A 20,906-nucleotide genomic window follows, 5' to 3' on the forward strand; every position below is an offset into this window, starting at 1 on the left:
TCTTCAATGTCCTAGATTTCACTATTTTTCCTCATCATGGTTGGTTTTCTCTCTCTTTGAGATCCGTTGTATGGGCCTTCGGTGTTCGGACATCCAAACAAGGTCCTTAATAAACATATTCTCTATGCAACAATTATAGATATTACTATATGTTTAAAAAGAAAATTCATGGATGAAAAGATAATTTGTGGCATCATAGTGAAGATGAAATCTCAAATTAGATCGAATATATAGTTATGGTATTGTTGGCTGGCAACCCTTTGACATGTTTTTCTTTGGGTAAAGAAGCTTTTGCTGCCTAATAGACATTTCAGCAATCAGAGCCCCGTTTATAATTGCACTTGGTTTTGGGAAAGTATGTCAAACTCCTTGACCTAGTCAGGCTCGATATTTCCTTTGCTTCTGGTAATGACAACAATAATAGATTCTAGCATGACTACTGGATGGGTGAATACTCTTTGGTTTCCCTTTTCCCTACCTTATATAAAGTCTACTGCTTGTGATCTACCACCAGTAGCCACAATGTGGTGATAGCTAGTGGTCTAATATATAGAATGCAACATTGCCCCTTCCTCTTGGGATGACTTAAATGCAAGAACTACAAATCCTAAAAAATCTTCTTCATGATCTAATCTAACTTTGCAAGCCCACCTGATCAAGTCGAATGATAGCTAGTGGAATATCTTTGGTGTGCCATGAAATCCTTTCTACAAATTGTTGAACAATAGTAGGATGATCTGTACTCCAATGGTCTTTGGTCGCGTAAAACATTTGGAAAAAAAACCAAGATTTTTGTATAGCTTGATAGAAAAAGTGCATGATAAAAATGATAGACCGTTGGATTGGCTACCCTTTCCACACTTGCAACACAAACATCGATCAACCACATTCTCCTTCGTCATCATTTTCCTTCACATATTTGGAAAATTATTACAACTATATGCGAGGTGGATGTTTTTCGACCTCTACCATTGCCAACCTTTAGGCGACATCTTGGAAAAATTGAGATCTTAAATAAAAGAAAAAATTTAGGTGGTAGTGGAGTGCATTTAGTAGCTTGAAAGGATGTTTGTCAACCTAAAAATCTCGTTACAGGCTTGATCTTCCACAAGTTAATGCATGGAGATTATCTCCATTGAATAAGTTCTCAGCTAACGTTGTTCTTGACAACGATAAATCGTGGAGCTAATTGAGATTTTGGGTTTTTTTTTTAACTCTGATAAGTTGCAGCATGAATGGGAAAATAATATATTTAACTTCTGGATGTGGAAAAACAAAGTTTTGCGAAGATATCCTATGAGCTGGAGGAAGAGACTTATAAAGATAGCACTTATATTTTATTTGCATCGAAAACAAATATCAGCCTACAAGAGAAAAGCTTAGGTTTTAGAGCATGTTTGGATGTGCGATAAAGATCTTGCATCCTTTATGGTGCATGTTTTGCGACGCAGAGAGCTATATAGCTCTAAATAGTTGCCTCATGCTTAGTGCCAGATATAAGCATATGAGAAATGAGCCATGGCTATTTACATCCAAGATGAAAGACATGGTGGCTATTCAAAATTGCACAACCTTTGGTGGTGCAAAACAGCACAACAAAAGATCCCAACTCATGCATTAAATCATCTAGATATTCTATATATGGTGGTGGCTGGAAACAGTTTGGCGGACTATTTAGTGCGGGAGATAAAAATTTCTAATTAAGGAAACTCTATTTTGTAGATTTTCTAAAATTAGGGTATTAGAGATCGGACATGGGTATATCTTTCACGCAAAAAAAGTATTCACCATCCTTTGGGCGAATGCGCTATTGGATCATCAGCTACTCACTTTGAGATCTATGCCAATGGATGAATGATAGAGTTCGGAGAATATTGAGATCTATGCTATAGGTGATCTAATGGTGGTTTCATACCTAAGGAAGGAGAATCCTAGCCTAATTTTAATGGAGATAACATTTAGAAGGATTCCGCCATACCATAGATTTTAAGGATTGTATGCTCTTCAATGTCCTAGATTCCACTATTTTTCCTCATCATGGTTGGTTTTCTCTCTCTTTGAGATCCGTTGTATGGGCCTTCGGAGTTCGGACATCCAAACAAGGTTCTTAATAAACATATTCTCTATGCAACAATTATAGATATTACTATATGTTTAAAATGAAAATTCATGGATGAAAAGATAATTTGTGGCATCGTAGTGAAGATGAAATCTCAAATTAGATCGAATACATAGTTATGGTATTGTTGGCCGGCAACCCTTTGACCTCCTTTTCCTTGGGTAAAGAAGCTTTTGCTGCCCAATAGACATTTCAGCGATCAGAGCCTCGTTTATAATTGCACTTGGTTTTGGGAAGGTATGCTAAACTCTTTGACCCAGTCAAGCTCGATATTTCCTTTGCTTCTGGTAATGACAACAATATTTGATTCTGGCATGACTACTAGATGGGTGAACACTCTTTGGTTTCCCTCTTCCCCACCTTATACAAAGTCTACTGCTTGTGATCTACCACCAGTAGCTACAATGTGGTGATAGCTAGTGGTCTAATACATAGAATGCAACATTGCCCCTTCCTCTTGGGATGACTTAAATGCAAGAACTACAAATCTTGAAAAATCTTCTTCATGATCTAATCCAACTTTGCAAGCCCACCTGATCATTGAGTCAAATGATAGCTAGTGGAAAACCTTTGGTGTTCTATGAAATCCTTTCTGCAAATTGTTCAACAATAGTAGGATGATCTATACTCCAATGGTCTTTGGTCGTGTAAAATATTTGAAAAAAAAAAACCAAGATTTTTGTATTGCTTGATAGGAAAAGTGCATGCTAAAAATGATAGACCATTGGATTGGCTACCCTTTCCACACTTGCAACACAAACATCGATCAACCACATTCTCATTCATCATCATTTTCCTTCACATATTTGGAAAATTATTACAACTACATGCGAGGTGGATGTTTTTCGGCCTCTACCATTGCCAACTTTTAGGCGACATCTTGAAAAAATTGAGATCTTAAATAAAAGAAAAAATTTAGGTGGTAGAGGAGTGCATTTAGTAGCTTGGAAGGATGTTTGTCAACCTAAGAATCTCGTTGCAGGTTTGATCTTCCACAAGTTAATGCATGGAGATTATCTTTGTTGAATAAGGTCTTAGCTAACATTATTCTTGACAACGATAGTTTGTGGAGCTAATTGAGGCAGGCCAGATATAGTTTTATAGGTGACTAGGACAATTATGAGTTGCTTACCATGAGTTCATCAAGCTTCAAGGTTGTGGCATAAAGGAGCCATTGTTTGGTGCAATAGTAAAAGCTTGGATTGGCAAGTGCAATAACACAAGTTAAGTTTTGGAACAGTCGCTTTGTATAAAAAAATGCTAACGATTGTTTCTATCCTCTAGTTCATCCCTCCCTAGACAAATCTCCCGGTGTTTCCTTTCTTTCCCTCATATTCATTCTTTGGACTAAGACATGTTGGTTTGGTTCCCTATAGGATACCATCAGCCAAGGACTTGTACTCTAGTACCTTGAACTCCTTCATCACCAAGGCATGCCATCTCTTGTTTGTTAGGTTGTCAATTGGATGTCGAGGACTTCAATCACATTTTTTCCAATTAATGTGATGGTGATGCTGCCTTTTGAAATCTCCCTAGAATGGATTTCAATATCTTGCTAGCGTTACTTCTGTTGACCATGCTTGTGACTTGAGAAGACCTAGTTTGACCTAATTTAGAGCTTAAAAGATCCCTACTTGTTTATATCCTATGGGTTATTTTTTTTTTGGTTAATTGGAAGTGATGAAACATGAAGCTGCTTGCAAGGATGAATCAATTGCTCTATAGGGGCAGGGTCGCCTTTATCAATTCTTGTGTTGACTGCTCTTTCTTCTTACTGCATGTCTGTCTCTAAGCTTCTCAGGTAGGTTTTGTATCGGATTGACCAAATGATGTGAACCTTTCTTGTGGAAAGAAAAGGAGAATGTTTGTAACTTCAACTGCCTTGTTAATTAGAATGGTGTTTGTCATAACAAGAAGGCGGTCCGAGACTTAAGAACGTTAGAATTTGAAATCTATCTTTACTTGTAGAAGAGGCTTGGAAATTAATAAAAGGATCGAGAGCACCTTAGTGGAAACAAATCGACAATGCATATTATGCTTGGAGAAAAGAATTTGGTTAGAGAGGAATGCTCAATTCTTTCTTAAGAAGAAAGCTTCGATTAATACGGTCCTTCACTATATCCTCCAAACCTTTTGGCTATGGGGTAACCTTTGCGGTGAAAGGCATGTGAAAGCTATCAATTCTGAACTCTTTGTTCCTTTGTTGAGAAAGGCTTGCTACTAAGATTACTTTGTATTCTTTCCCATTATCTCTTCTTTAACTCTCTTGTACTTATAAATACTCTTTCAGTTAATAATGCAGGCGGAAGTATCTTACTTCATTACTTCTCGGAAACAAAAGAAGCGTATACAGTAGAAACCCTGATGCGGGCAGCGTGGGGAAGATGAAGATCCCTGATGCGGGAAGCGTGGGGGAGATGAAGATCCCCTGTTCTGCGGCTGAATCCACAACCAAACAGAGGGAAAAACAGGGAGAAGTTGGGCTCAAACAGAGCTTTGTGTTTTTTTTTCTTTCAATTCATGGAAAAACAATGAAGAAGAAGGAGACGGCGCTCCTTCACGACCTTTTATACATAACCACCCCCTAAATTCCTAATCACAATCCTAATCAAACAGACTCCTAATACAACTTAACTCAGACCCTAAACAAGCTTAATTGGAAATTAACTTGATTAAACAAGGACTCAGTTAGACTCAACCTTAACCAGAAATTAAAAAAAACAAATCACCTAATCAAAGCTCCATGCTGGGTTTCATAATGGTCCTGCATCAGTCCCCTCCACTTGAACACAACTCGTCCTCGAGTTCGTATCAGGATATAACTGCTCTTCAGGATTATGGTATTCATAGATATCGGCGACATTAAAAGTCTTTAAAATTCCCATATCATCTGGTAGGTCCACAACGTAAGCATTGTTATTGATCTTTTTCAAAATTCTGTATGGGCCATACTTTCTTGGCTTCCATTTGCTGTAAGTTCCCACGGGAAATCTTTCTTTGCGCAGGAAAACCATCACCATGTTGCCTTCTTGAAATTCTTTGTGCCTTCGATGCTTATCTGTCGTTGATTTGTATCTAGCATTTGTGTCCTCGAGGCGCTTCTTCACCTCCAACTGTATAGCTTGAACCTCCTCTGCCAAATGTTCTGCAGCCACGCTCTTTCCCAAAATTTTCGGTAGGCGCGCCAGATCCAATGCGTGCTTTGGTGCCTTTGAATAGACAATGGAGAAAGGCGACCTTCCGGTTCCACTATGGACAGCATTGTTGTAGGCAAACTCTGCTTGGGCCAAGGCATAATCCCAATGTTTCGGGGTGCTCCCACAGATACAACGAATCAAATTACCCAGTGTCCTGTTAACCACTTCCGTCTGTCCATCAGTCTGAGGATGCGCAGTGCTGCTGAAATTTAATGAAGTGTCAAACATCCTCCATAGAGTAAGCCAGAAGTGACTCAAAAATTTGGAATCCCGATCTGACGTTATAGATTGTGGTACCCCATGCAAACGAACAATCTCCCGAAAGAACAACCTTGCAATGTGGGATGCATCTGATGTCTTCTTGCAAGGGATGAAATGCGCCATCTTGGAGAACCTGTCCACCACCACGAAGACTGAATCTACACCCCTTTGTGTTCGGGGAAGTCCCAACACAAAATCCATCGACAGATCCTCCCAAATAGCATTTGGCACAGGTAGAGGCATATATAATCCAGTGTTTTGCGACTGTCCCTTCGCTGTTTGGCAAGTATAGCACCTTTGAATAAATTTTCCAACATCTCTTCTCAACTGCGGCCAATGATACCTTTCCGTGAGACTGGCAATGGTCTTGTCCCGACCCATATGCCCACTAAGACCGCCACCATGAAGGTCTCTAATCAGCTTCTCTCGCAATGAGGATCTGGGAATACATAAGGAATTGCCGCGAAATAGATAGCCATCCTGAATGTTGAAGTCTCCAGTTGCTTGATGACTTGTACACTTTGCCCATACATCTTTGAAATCCTCATCTTCTGCATACAACTCTTTCAAATTTTCAAACCCCACGACCTCTGCCTGCATGGTAGTCAATAAAGCATGGCGACGACTCAAAGCATCTGCCACCCGATTCTGCTGCCCGGACCGATGCTTCAACACAAAGGAAAATTTCTGCAAGAAGCTTACCCATCGAACATGCATTCGGTTCAAATTGTTCTGATTATTGATGTACTTCAAGGCTTGATGGTCGCTGTACAGAACAAATTCTTTTTGAATAAGATAATGCTCCCAATGCTTCAACGCCCGGATGATGGCATAGAACTCTAGCTCGTAGGTTGTCCATTTTTGCCGTGCTTCACTAAGTTTTTCACTGAAGTACTCCACAGGCCGTCCTTCTTGGGTCAAAACAGCCCCTATACCAACCACAGAAGCATCACACTCCACTTCAAATAGCTTCTCAAAACTCGGTAATGCTAATACTGGTGCAGAAGTGAGCTTTTCTTTTATCAGTCCAAAACTTGCTTGTTGCTGCTCTTTCCATTGAAATTGGCCCTTCTTCATGCATTCGGTGATGGGAGCGACGATGGTACTGAAGTTTCGAATAAAACGCCGATAGAATGTCGCTAACCCATGAAAGCTGCGAACTTGGCTAACATTTGTAGGAATCGGCCACTCCCGTATTGCCTTTACCTTCTCTTCATCAACCTGTATGCCATCAGCCCCAACAACAAATCCCAGGAACACCAAGCGTTTTGTAACAAAATGACACTTCTTAAGATTAACAAACAACTGATTCTTCCGTAAAGCAAGCAAAACTGCTCTCAAGTGCTCCTTATGCTCAATTTCATTGCGACTATAGATCAAAATATCATCAAAGTAGACGACGACGAACTTTCCAATAAATGATTTTAGTACCTGATTCATTATTCTCATGAAGGTGCTCGGTGCATTGGATAGGCCAAAAGGCATGACCATCCACTCATATAACCCATCCTTCGTCTTGAACGCCGTCTTCCACTCATCACCAGGGCGAATCCGGATTTGATGGTAGCCGCTTCGTAAGTCAATTTTGGAGAAGACCTTGGCTCCTTCTAACATGTCGAGCATATCATTCAAACGGGGTATGGGAAACCGGTATTTTACTGTTATCCTGTTGATCGCACGGCTGTCCACACACATACGCCAACTCCCATCCTTCTTCGGCGTCAAAAGTGCAGGCACCGCGCACGGACTCATGCTCTCCCGGATCAGACCCTTCTTGATCAAATCTTCAACTTGTTGCTGCAGAATTTTGCTCTCCTTGGGACTCATGCGGTAATGAGGCAGATTGGGAAGACTTGCACCAGGCACCAAATCAATATGGTGCTGAATATCTCGCATGGGAGGCAGTCCATTTGGTAACTCTGCAGGAGTGATGTCTTTGAACTCTGTCAACAATTCTTTGAACTCCTCGGGCACCTGCTGCAGGATAGGCATCTCCGTCCCCTTAACAATCAACACCATAACCTCTTCAGCCCCCTTGAGTTCCGCCATGAACTGCGCCCCGGAAACTGCAAGGAAAGACTTCCCCTCCACTTGAGAAGTTTTGGGGGTAGGCTTCTCTTTCATGGGCACCAACAGAATTTTCCTACCCTGCCATCGAAACAAGTATGTGTTGTCTCGGCCCCTGAATGTAACATCTGTGTCATGCTGCCATGGACGCCCGAGTAGAACATGACATGCATCCATATCCACCACATCGCATACCACTTCATCCTTGTAGTACCTCCCGATGGACAAGGGCACCCTGCATACATTTTCCACCCTCGTTTCAGCTCCTTTCTTAATCCAACCAATCTTATAAGGAGACGGGTGCTTTTCTGTCTTCAATCCCATCGCACGAACCAACGCGGAGGAAACAATGTTTTCGCTGCTACCGCTGTCAATAATCACGTTGCACACAGTTTTGTTGATAGTGCAGCAAGTTTTGAAGATGCTGTGGCGTTGCGATTCTTCTTCACTCTTCGGGGCAAATAAAATTCGCTGAACTACAAAGGAGGCCGGAACCCCCTGATCCGGCGCTGTCACCTCGACGTCTTCATCGTCGGTCTGCCCCTCTTCATGATCCTCCTCCTCATGCGGCATTTCTTCTTCATCCTCAGCTTCGACTACATGGATTGGCCGTCGCCTCGGACACTCGTTAGACCGATGCCCCACCTCCTGACATCTGTAACATTTTATAGGCATGGGTCTCTCGTAGGGGTTGCCACTACCTTTTGGGGCCGCCTGCTGCCTGCTGAAGTTTCCGGCTCCTCTTGACGCGGACGTCGGCGGAGGTTGACTTGTGGTGGCCGCCCCTTCAACAGTCTTCTGCTTTGCTATGGTGGGGCGCGAGGACGGTGCACGATTCATGGGCTGAGATTGGTGTGCCTTCCGTGCCGCCTGGGCCTCAAGTTTTAAGGCTAAACTTGTAGCTTCCGTCAGACTCCACACCGGATATAAATCTACCTGATCTCGGATGGCTGGCTTCAACCCACCAATGTACCTTGCCACTTGCTGATTTTCTGTTTCTGACAAGTTGTTGCGGGCATTGAGGCGGTTGAATTCATCAGTGTATTCGGTCACCGTCCGGGGGCCCTGTCGGCAGTTCTGGTACTGATGGTAGAGTGCCTGCTCGTAGTCAGGCGGGAGAAAACGGCCACGCAAATGTTGTTTCATCTTGCGCCAGGTGGTGATCTGCATCTTCCCTTGCCGTAGACGGTTATGTTGCAGTTGATCCCACCATGCAGATGCTCCACCCTTTAATTTATACGCAACCAATTTCACCTTCTTCTGATCTGGGATCTCCATATAATCAAAAAAATTTTCTACTTCGGCCAACCAATCCAAAAATCCTTCAATATGAAGATTACCACTGAAGGCAGGAAGATCCACCTTCAATCTGAAATCAGGGGAGCCTCTGTCCCGAACACCCCAAGGGAGCCTGTTTCCCATGGGTTCTGCAGCAGGGACCCTGTTCACCCGTGGCCGTAGCTCAGCGGCTTGGTCGACAACCACGTCTTCATCAGGGAGCCAGCCATCAAAACCCAAGCCCCCAACACGAGGTCTTCGGTCGAGTTCATTGTGCCTTCGGCCCGCGGGATCTTGGTTTCTCCATGGCCGCTGCCCACCGACCTCATCGGCTTCCACGTACACCCCGTCTCCCGCAGGGACTCGCCGACCAAAGGCCGTGCCACCAACGTGCAACCCGCGGTCGAACACCCCAGGCCGGTTTCCCCGTGGACGTCGCCACCCGCTGCCGTCGTCCACCGCTACTCCGTCGGGGAAGCGTCGCTCGAAGGGTCCTCCGGTCCGTTCGCCCCCAACGGAACCAAGGTCACCTGGGTGCAGTCGCGGTCCACCAAACGCCCCGTGGACCGCCTCCTCTTCTTCCTCGTCGGACGTCTCCGGAAGAACCCGTTGCCGACGTCGGTGGGGTGGATCCCGTGCCGGCACCGGTGGACCGTGAGGGAGATCCTCACGGGCTTGCAGTCGCTCCCGGTTGATGTCGACGCGCAAGCTTTGGAGGGTTTGCTGGATGTCACGGACGGCTCCTTCCAAGCCGCGGACGGCCGCCCACAACGCCGGCATCCCTGGGTCATCACCACCGGGAGGAGCACCCGCCACACCTTCATCTGCCATCGAGCCAGGGAACTCCTCGCTCTGATACCAACTGATGCGGGCAGCGTGGGGAAGATGAAGATCCCTGATGCGGGAAGCGTGGGGGAGATGAAGATCCCCTGTTCTGCGGCTGAATCCACAACCAAACAGAGGGGAAAACAGGGAGAAGTTGGGCTCAAACAGAGCTTTGTGTTTTTTTTCTTTCAATTCATGGAAAAACAATGAAGAAGAAGGAGACGGCGCTCCTTCACGACCTTTTATACATAACCACCCCCTAAATCCCTAATCACAATCCTAATCAAACAGACTCCTAATACAACTTAACTCAGACCCTAAACAAGCTTAATTGGAAATTAACTTGATTAAACAAGGACTCAGTTAGACTCAACCTTAACCAGAAATTAAAAAAAACAAATCACCTAATCAAAGCTCCATGCTGGGTTTCATAATGGTCCTGCATCAAACCCTAATTTCGGCATGAAGGTTAGTAGGAAATTGTATTAAAAATAGAATGATTTGATCCAATAATAAAAGATAATATGCTAAATTATTCAAACAAAAAAGTATAAAAATCTAGTGAGAATTAATGCTGACTTTAATAGAAAGAAATCGGGTGGCATCTTTCACGTGAAAGAAGGATTCTCCTTCCTCTGTGTGAAACCACCATTGGATCGCCCACCTCATAGATCTCAATGCACTCTGAACTCTTTTATTCATCCATCGGCCTAGATCTCAAAGTAAGCAGCTGATGATCCAATGATGGAAGGAGAATCCTTCTTCCACATCAAAGATACACCCCTGTCTCTTATCGAAAATCCATATAACTCTTGATCAACAACATCCAAATCCCGTGCTGCAAATTTTTTGACTGATGCTATGTATGACATCTAGCTAATCATAATATTTAGCAGCTATAATTTATGTTGCATCAGGAAGGCTCGAAATGCCTATGTCTTCGACAAGGTATCATCCTCCCTCGAACGAGTACTTAATATGGCTATCTTCTCCCTGACAGCGGAGTACTACAAATCATTGGAATTTTCTGCCAACCTAGGTCTTCGTGGCCCTAATTTCTAACTCTTTTTTTTACCTACTTCCATCAGAGTCTTTTTATGCATCATAGAAGCCACCCCAATCTAGTTGGATTAAAGTAAACTTTGATAGTTCAGTCATGGACAATGGATCAACCATTGGTAACTTCTTTACAAGGGCTGATATGAAACCCTTGGGCTACTGGGCCTATCTAGTTGTATAGTCATATAGTGCCTTTGGCGGATATTAGGACTTCTTGGGAGGGTAGAAGGATTCTCCTATGTCTAAAATGTTTCCTGTCATCTAGCTCTCTAGGGTAGATGGAGATTCTTCATCAGTGTTCTAATGTTTGTCATCTAAAGAAGCAACTTCTCTGCTCATCCATGCTTGAGAGTTATCTTAGACATGCTTGTTGCCTTGTTATCGACCATTTTATAGACCGGCTCGCCAATGTTGGTTAAAGCATCCATGCAATAACTTTTTGGGGCAATACTCATGCAATAACTGAATTCAAACATAAAGAGTAATGCTATGTGGTTCCCGTTATATGCTCACGAACAATTGTCTTGCCATATAATAAGAGAGAATTAGTGAGACTCGTGGATTTGTTGCCAAACATGATTAGAATATCGGTCGATTATGAAATTGCCAAGTCAGTAATTATGGATGCGATAAACTTTTCATGTGCAAACAATGTTCACCTTGAAGCATTTTCCAAATATAAATGACCTATTCGGCTTAATTTTGGTGTTCGGGCTTATGTTTAGATCATATCATCCTTTTTTTCTACTTTTTGTTTTTCAGGTGACGAATTCCTTTGCTTAAAAGTTGCATTCCAATTTGAGCAATAGATTATAATTCTTTTGGAAAGAAAAAGAGAGGCAGATATCACCCAAATTTCATCAAGATAATGGTAGGAGAGACACGGTAGAGGAAAGAAGAGTAAGGAGAAAATAAAATAGGATACACAAAACAGAACACACAAAATAGAGAGGTACGAGAAGCTAAAAATATGGAAGATGCATTGATTTTGTGCTCAATCTCCTTTAAGCAATCATTGATTGTAACATTGTGAATTTGTTGTTGCTATGAAACTTCCATTAGAAAGCTTAATTGTTTAATAAAAGATTAATCATATGTCAAGCTTAGTGCCTTGCCCCAGTATACACCTTGAGGATGTCCTAAGGGACTTGTAGCAATGTCCATCTTTTGCCATGTTGGTAGATGTTCAACGTTTTGATTTTTTATTATTGCACAACATTTTTTAATATCTAGTTATTTTAAAATTTTGAAATCTCACTATCGATCACCGATAAGATTGTTCGAGCACCAACCTTCTAAAATCCTCTGTAAAACCCTAAACAATATTGGTAGGATCCAAAAAAGTGATATTCCATTGGCGTATCATGGATTCATGTGTCCAAATGGGCCTCATGGCTACATATGAACAGTATTGCTGCAAAGGACTTAGGTTTCCAAATGCACCCATTAATAATGACACCTACATTTTGGCAACCAATATCCTTATAACTTTTCACATTTGGAAGAATAATACAAACTTATTGTCAGGCAAACAAAAGAATAAAAGGAAAGATTTTATGCTAGAAAACAATTTCTAATAATTTCTGTCTGCTTAGAAGTGGTTTTCAAAGAAATAACAAAAATTATCATAGTTACAGAGAGGATAATAGACCTGTAGATTGAGTAGCATCATATGTAGTTAATCATATTGGGTCGACATTATAGATAGTTGTGATGGATATTTCGTCTGAGTTTTTTGATATATTCTTTTCTGATTCACATCGATGTATTTGCTCTAGATTGGCTTAATAAATCTAGCAAACTGAAGAAAAAGAAAAAAAATGAAAGAACAGAAGGTTTAACCAAAGAAAAAACCAACAGAGAGTTCTAATATGAGTTTTAAGCTCTTTGGACAACAATGTGCATGATAATAATATTTCTACGCATGCACATATATATATATATATATATATATATATATATATATATATATATATATATATATATATATATATATATATATATATATATATATATATATATATATATATATATATATATATATATATATATATATATATATATATATATATATATATATATATATATATATATATATATATATATATATATATATATATATATAGGGTCAAAGCATGGGAAAAAATATAACAACTCTAATAAATCTCACCATGGATCTCAATATCCACGGGGATTCCCTTCAAGCACGATGCCAAGAAAAAAAAAAAGAAGATACCTTTGTCCATACCTCCCCATCCCCAAAAACTCCATTACTCATCAAAAAGAAAAAAAACCATTAACGCCGGTTTTGCTCTCCAGGCTTTGATTTGTCGAGGATGGACCACATCACCTGAACATCCTCATACGAACATGCCTTCACCTCACCATGGAGCTTCATGCCATCGTGATCCTTCCCTGCAACAAAGAAAAAGACTGGCTCTGTTGAGGCCAAGGTCCATATCCATGGCTACAACATGACCCAAAAACACATGAAGTTGGCCACACACCTACCTGTCTGAGACTTCTTGTCTCTAGGTGGGTTGAGAAGGGTGCAAGCCTTTCTGAAGGGAGAAGTGAGGGTGCGGACCCAAGAACCCATAGAGCTTCCCGTGTCTGAACTAATGAAGTGAATATGGCCTCCCCTTGGGCTCATATACATACATATATATATATATAAGGGAAAAGGTGAGGAAGAGATGGAGAACAGAGGAGGCGGCAAGATCCGTGAGATGAGGTCTCATCAGACTACTTGCATGGGCACATGGATCGCATAATTCCCAAGTGACCAGAAGTACTGTCTGCCTTCCTATTTTATGAACGTATATCCATTAAAGAATACAAAATGCTGTGATATCTTTCATATAATAATACGTTTCTTTAAGCACAGCTTCCATATATGGATAATTTTCATGCATTGGTGTTCCCGAGACAGAAAATAATTAGAATATATTATTGAAACTTGAGAATGCTTTGAGTTTTCTCATGGTTGGAGTCTTGACGCAGTTGGACTACTTGTGTTTATTGAAACTTGAGAATGCTTTGAATTTTCTTGAGGCTCCTCTGTTGCACCTCGATTCAACCTTCATTTCAAATTCGACCTTGGATGCTCCTTAGTTCTTTCATCAGCCTAGAGATACCTCATCATAACCTCCATGGACTGGACATTCACGCAAGAAAGAAAGTCATCATAGGCCAAAATAAATTGGCTATAGATATAATTACTGGTTTGGAATATTCTCTGCGGTGCATGTTTTATACTATAAAAAGTTGTATGGTCCTTAATGGCCACATACCATTCAATTATGTGGCAGATCTATCGAGATTCATGCCATAGACAATATGTTACTCTCGACCATTTATCAACCATTTATCTTCATGATTTGATGATGTGGCAGCTTTCGAGCAGTATCCACCTCTCTCCGATGCAAAACACATAACCATCAGAAGGCAAAGAATTTGTACTTGTCCAAGACACATGCAAGCCTAATATATTTTGCTTCAGTTTTTTAAAATAATACAACATGGAGGTCTTAGAGCACCTAGGGACTTGCATGCAATGTAACCTACACCATTAGAGTTATGTAATTGGCGCTTGGATCAAAGTAATCGGTTGGTGTTTTGAATTCATCCACGGATTGGCACCGACCTAATCTTCAAATGATTTTTCTTATTTTGTATTGATGCTTGAAGGAATACATGTTCCTTCCACATGAGATGCCAATCATAACATTGTTTAGGATGAATATAACCTAGAAATCGATCATTATGTTTTCGGACGGGATACGATATGAATTCAAAGGTTATCTCCTTCCATTTATTTAGTATCAAGTGGGCTCCTTCTGGTCTCCACACCTCCTCATGATGGAGGACAGTACTTAGAGTTCCTATGCGGACATCCGTGTGACGGCCCATGTGAAAGTTTGTGTCAGATTTCAGTCCCCCATCCATCGTTAAGTATGGTCTTAGTGACGGCGGGATATGGCTTTTCTTTTTTGTTTTTTTTAGGTACAATAGTGGGACACACTTGGCAGATGTGAATATGGCCAATAAAATCAGAAAATAAAAGACTATATAAGGACACAAGCACTGATCCATAGTTTATCCAGATAAAACTTTCAGAGTAATAGGCTGTAAAGGAGGTAACCCAGTCTGCAGCATCGTTTGTCTTTCTGTATACATGCGTAGGCTGATAAAAAACACACTCCTCCAGCAGTCTACGGGTGTCGTGGAGAAGCAGCTTCTCCTTCGCATCACATCTCCGACCCCATACCCACTCAATCACCGTGGTCGAATCTCTCTTGAGAAGTATGCGATCTGTGCCCAACACTAGCCTTGCAAAGAAGATGTCTTTCCATGCCGCTCTAAGTTCGGCGCAAGCAACAAATGTGTCGAAGATCCACCTCCTTCCGCCACCACCAATCTACCGACATAGTCTCTGATCATTATCTCATGGCTCCACAGTTTTCTTCCTCGCCGATATTGCCATCGAAGTTTATCTTAAGAAAATTAGGGGGTGGAGTACTGAGGAAACAAACACAATCCTAGCTGCTCCAGGAGCAGAAAGGTCTTGGCTAACTAATGGTCTCGGCCAATTAAAGGTAAGGAGAGTTCTGAGAACTTTGGAGGGATCACCACCTCAAAATCCATGACCACCTCGGATTTTGTTGCCGCGCATGGTCTCGAGGTCTCATCAGCTCATTCTTTTAAAGCAAACTATGCCCATTTGCACTCGCACGCCATGGAGGACAGGGGGATGCAGACAGAAGACAGAGCGCATGCATTCTTTCCGAACACTTTCTTTGATGAATCACATGCTTCCTCTCCAACATTTCCATTAGGCTCAGAGTGCATCATCATATGCTAAGGGTTTGTTGAAATGATCTCCCATCTACTAATTAAGTGCCCATTTGTCTATAGTTTATAGACAACAATTAAAGTACAGCTAAATCTAAGAGGATTGTCTATCAACATTAGTGATCTGTGGACCAAATGGAGAAACAAAAAATTCCAACAACTAATAAGAAAAGCTGCGGATGAGTTGATTATTGTTATCTGTTGGAAAATATAGAAAGAGCGAAATGCTTGAAGTTTCTTAAAGAAATCAAGCTCTATCTATTATGTTTTTCAGAAAATCTTATCAACCTTCTTCAAGTGAAAGTATTTGTGCTCAGAGAAGCTGCTTGAGTCTCATCTTAAATTTAGAAATAAGCTTGCAGCCTTGGCACCATATGTTGAGAGACGTTGATCTATCTTTTTAGAAAAAGATTGACTCACATCAGGATGCAGAGCTTATATAGTTGCGCATTAAAGATATAGAGATCCTTCAAATCACTTATGAGATTGTTTAGCTTGCTGAATAGTGTAACAAGTCTACTTACAGACCACTACCTTTTGTACATATTTTTTATTGCTTTTTTATTTTTTTAGCAATTTTTTTATAAATAGTTTTTGTAAAGTCTACTTTTCTAATAAAGGCCGGGTAGCTTTGCTTCCCTCTTCATCAAACTTCCAATTATTTATATTAAAAAGTTATCACCTTGGTTAACTTCGTAACTCGAGGCGGTAATCGGATCTGGCTGGACTGGATATGGATTTTGTAAAAAAAATTATCAATTCTAGCCGATCATTTATTAAACAGATAAAAGATCTAAATCTGGATCCAATCATTTTATTAAGTTGGTAACGTGACCAGATTCATATAACACATTTAATAAATAGAACAGATCGATTTAAATTGATTTGAAATAGATTAAGTAAGTCTTGAATAGATTAAACAGATTGGATCGAGCTATTAAAAGGGTCGAAATGGATTAGGCAAGTTTTAAATGGGACCTATTTTCATAGTCCGATTCCAACTATTACACATGTCAAAATAGGTTAAACGGGCATATTCCAAATAAGAACCTGATCTATTTAATAAATAGATTATAACGGGTTGTAACCTATTTATGATTTAGAATCATTTATGCCAAATCTAAACCTATTTAAAGTAAGCTGGTTATGAATTTGGTCGGCAAGATGAGTTAGAAATTACCACCCCTAGTATCTTAATATATTTGGGCGTGATGTGAGAGGGAGAATATATTAACAACTAATCATACGACGGTGAGAAAAAGGGCCAAGTTTTAGATTCCCTTGGACATCGGAGTCGGAAACATCTTGGTCTGTCCCTCATGCGGGTTTCCAGTGCACTCCATTTGATGCTTAAGATGTCACATTTTCTGGTTCCTAAGCATCCATGAATAATCCTAAAAAATGAAAAAGTAAAACTATACTAGCTCCACTATCTTATACAACATGATTCGAAAGAAAGGAAGGAAAGCAGAAGATAAATGTGTCGAGTGATGAGCATTTGGAGTTGAAGTTTTCATTTTCGAAATAGTGTTTTTTTACATTCCTTCTACAGCTTATATCACAAAATCATGGTCCAAAAGGCTTAAGGCCCTGTTTTGGGGAGCTGTTAGTAATAAAGCTTTTGGAAGTAGAGCTATTAGAAGTAGAGCTGTTTGAAGCAGAGCGTTTATAAAAAGCTGTTTGTTGTTTGGTAACTATATTTCTAAAGTGCTGTGGCACTTTAACATGTGTTTGGTAAACAAACTAAAAAAATACTTTTGTGTGACAAAATGACCATAAAGAACATTACCAGTATTATATAACATAGTATAATAAAATATAATATATATTAGTACATAAATATATGATAGTATAATATTAATGTAATGTAATATAATATTATTATAATATAGTACTATAATATTATGTATTATAGAATAATAATTTAATATAATATTAAATTATTTAAATAACATATCAATGTATTATGATATAATATAATATAATATTATATTTATAGTATAATACAATAATAAATATATAAAATATTATAATTATTAGTATAAATTAATTTTTCATCCTTCTAATGACCATTTATCTCTCTAACAAATAGAGTAAAAGGAAGAAGAAGATTGAGAGGGAAAGGGAGAAAAGAAGAGGCGAGATAAGGATTTTGGGGGAAAAAAGTGTGATTTAAATGGAGGTATTTTGGTCCAAAAAATAGCTTCCGACAAAGCTGAAAACAGCATTTTCGGAAAGCTCCAAATTGGAGCTTCTTCCTAAAAGCTGTTTTCAGCTTCCCGCAAAAGCTGAAATAACTTTCCAAAAATTTTACCAAATACCATTTTTTATCTAAAAGTACTTTTGGAGGGCCAGAAAGTGCTTTTTGGCCCTCCAAAAGCTCCCCCAAACAGGGCCTAAGCTTTTTGATAGAGGACAGGTCCAAGCTTATAAATCCATGTGGCACTCCTTTATCACTCAATTTGGGATTATAACAATTTTTTCTACCCAATCTTATGATGCCCTCATCGCATATCGATTCCTACTTGAGAGGAAGACCCACCCATGCCCTATTTTAAAACCCTTCCAGATGCCACTAAGGACTCGTTTGGTACGCTGAAAAAAAATTTCTTCATTAGAATTTTTTTTTTTGAGAACCTGATTCCTAGGAATATGATGCATAAGAAAATGATTTTGGTATGTTTGATTGAGCATGGAAAAGTAGATATTCAGAGCGGCTTATTTTTGGTTGAGTATTTACTTTCCTAAAATAGTTGTATGAAATATTTATTATACCCTTAATAAAGGGAACGACCCTATCCATAGATTTTGATGGTTTAAGGATAGTTCTGAAAAATAAAAAAACATCATAATTTTCAACCGGTGGAAAAGTAGTTTTTTCATATATGCCATGGATTTTTCTTTTCTATAAAACATGGAAATCTTATTCCTATCATAATGCTACCTTTTTGTCTCTCTTTTTAAAACTTCAACTAAACAAAAGATATTTCGTCCTAGCAAAAAACAAAAAATATTTTTTTTTCCTGTTGAATTCGCTCCTTTTTGTGCGAATCAAACAAATCCTAAACTTTGTTATGTTTTAACATTAACCTCTGTCACCATTAATAGCATCACCATTTCAACGTCAGCAAAATTAACTCCTCTTGAGCGCGAGTCATACATAGAATAAAACATAGGATGCCCTTAATTTTCATTATGGGTCTGCCTTTTTGTCAATTTTATTCCATTTATACTGATTATGGCAAGAGGTTCTCAATCGATTAACTAAAAATTAATCAGAAAAAGCTAAAGCCATTAAAGTTCACTTGTGACTCTCAACATATATACAGCAATTCCTTATTTATTTTTATACCGAAATTCCCGAGTTATGTTAATCAGCATGAACTATATACAAAGAAGACGGACATCTTGTTCAATTTCATAATAAAGATAACCTGTTAAACCAGCTTTACTTTATTCCATTTATACTGACTATGGTAAGAGTTTCATAATTGATTAATTAAAAATTAATCAGAAAAAAAAGCTCAAGCAATTAAAATTCACCTGAGATTGTCAACATAAATACATGATTTCCTTATTTATTTTTACACCGGAATTCCTGAATTCTGTTAATCACTATGAACTATATGCAGAGAAGATGAATATCTTATTCAATTTCATACACCAAATAATTACTCTATGCTCCATTTCTTCTCTTTATAATAGAGATAAGTTCTTCAACCAGCTTTACTTTATTCCATTTATACTGATTATGGTAAGAGATTCCTAATTTATCTATTAAAAGTTAATCGGCAAAAGCTGAAGCCATTAAAGTTCACTCCAGATTGTCCATATAAATGCATCAATTTCTTCCTTGTTTTTATACTGGTAATTCCTGAATTCTGCTAATCTGCATGAACTATATACACAAAGAAGACACAAATCTTATTCAATTTCATATACCAAATAATTACTCTATGCTCCATTTCTGCTCTTTACAATAGAGATTAGTTCCTCAACCAGCTTTGCTTTATTCCATTTATGCTGATTATGATAAGAGACTCTTAATTGATTAATTAAAAGTTAACCAAGGAAAGCTAAAGCCAGTAAAGTTCACTCCAGATTGTCAATACAAATGCATCAATTCCTTCTGGTTTTTATACTGGAATTCCTGGATTCCATTAATGCATGAACTGTATACAGAAAAGACACATCTTTTTTCTGGTAAAATCCACTGCTCCATGCTCCATTTCTGCTCTTTATAACAAGATAGGCTCTTAAAACCAGCTTTATATACCTTTATCAGATGACAGACAACAAGGGCTCTACACAATCATAAACCTATTGCAGTTGTTTCTTGCTATCATATTAACTTCTAATAAGCCATATATCGATTTTCATAGCTTTTTTCTAGCGATTGAAACCTTGTAAGAGCTATATGTGACAAAAGTAGGGGCATAAGAAGTGATAGTGGATCAAGGATGACAATATCCTCACTTGATATGAATCACTCTCCCCTGTTTCTCAGGGGAACCCATTTGGTTGCGCACTTTCTTTATGAAGGTTTCAGCTTCCACGTCTATGTAGTTGGGTCGTCCACCGCTTGCTGGATGCCTTGTCTCTGTTCCTGCCTCGGCTTCCTTTTTCGGATTCTTTGGCTTCATCTCTGCTTTACGACCCCTGGACCTGCGGTGACTCTTCTTGAAGCCAAGGAAGGCAAACAGGGACTTCCTCCCTCCTCCCATTTTTGTTGCTATGCTTCTCTCCGCGACCAACTTATGATCTTTGTTCAGTTGAAAAACAGGGGCTTCTCTTTGCCTGCAGGGAGGATGTGGGGGGTTTAACAATTTATAGTAGAAAGCAATCCCGTCGAGCCAGATTCCACTGCAATGCGAGTAATGTGAACGGCTTGGTTTTGAAAGGGAAGTGATGGTTGTCATGGTAGGACCATCGGAAGATGCCTCCGACTTCGGTCTTCTACTTCAGACTTTTAGAGAATGGCGAAGATGTGAACCTGGAAATGGAGTCGTTCCTTCTGCCAACCTTTGGATCAAAGGTTGAGATTTTTCACATAGCTTTTGGAAAGGTGACAGATTATGCTATTCCATTGCTTAAGCTTGTCATAGTTCTGTTCTCCTAGATCAATGTTAATCATCTAGTCTAGTCACTCTTTACTTCTCCCAGTGCGAACTTACATGCAGCTGATTTACTCATCCCAAGTTCCCCTGATGTAGCTAATTTTTGTTAACGAATTGTATCATTTGTGT

General features: G+C 39.6%; 1 protein-coding gene across 1 annotated transcript; it reads right to left on the reverse strand.

Annotated features, from left to right (window-relative positions):
- Positions 1–12,944: 12,944 nt before the first annotated feature.
- LOC120113108 lies at positions 12,945–13,432 on the reverse strand. Its single transcript, XM_039133919.1, has 2 exons — positions 13,310–13,432; positions 12,945–13,273 (listed from the first exon to the last, which is right to left on the reverse strand). Exons 1-2 carry the CDS (start codon positions 13,403–13,405, stop codon positions 13,103–13,105), a joined length of 267 nt encoding a protein of 88 aa, XP_038989847.1. The 5' UTR covers positions 13,406–13,432; the 3' UTR covers positions 12,945–13,102.
- Between the last annotated feature and the right edge of the window lie 7,474 nt (positions 13,433–20,906).

Source organism: Phoenix dactylifera, chromosome 1 (assembly GCF_009389715.1).
Source record: "Phoenix dactylifera cultivar Barhee BC4 chromosome 1, palm_55x_up_171113_PBpolish2nd_filt_p, whole genome shotgun sequence".
Taxonomy (NCBI): Eukaryota; Viridiplantae; Streptophyta; class Magnoliopsida; order Arecales; family Arecaceae; genus Phoenix; species Phoenix dactylifera.

Excerpts from the sequence above, each read along its gene's own strand:
- LOC120113108 (XM_039133919.1), bottom strand. The coding sequence starts at position 13,405 with ATGGGTTCTTGGGTCCGCACCCTCACTTCTCCCTTCAGAAAGGCTTGC. Across the intron at positions 13,274-13,309 it reads AGTCTCAGACAGGTAGGTGT|CCATGGATATGGACCTTGGC; the intron begins GTGGCCAACTTC and ends GTCATGTTGTAG.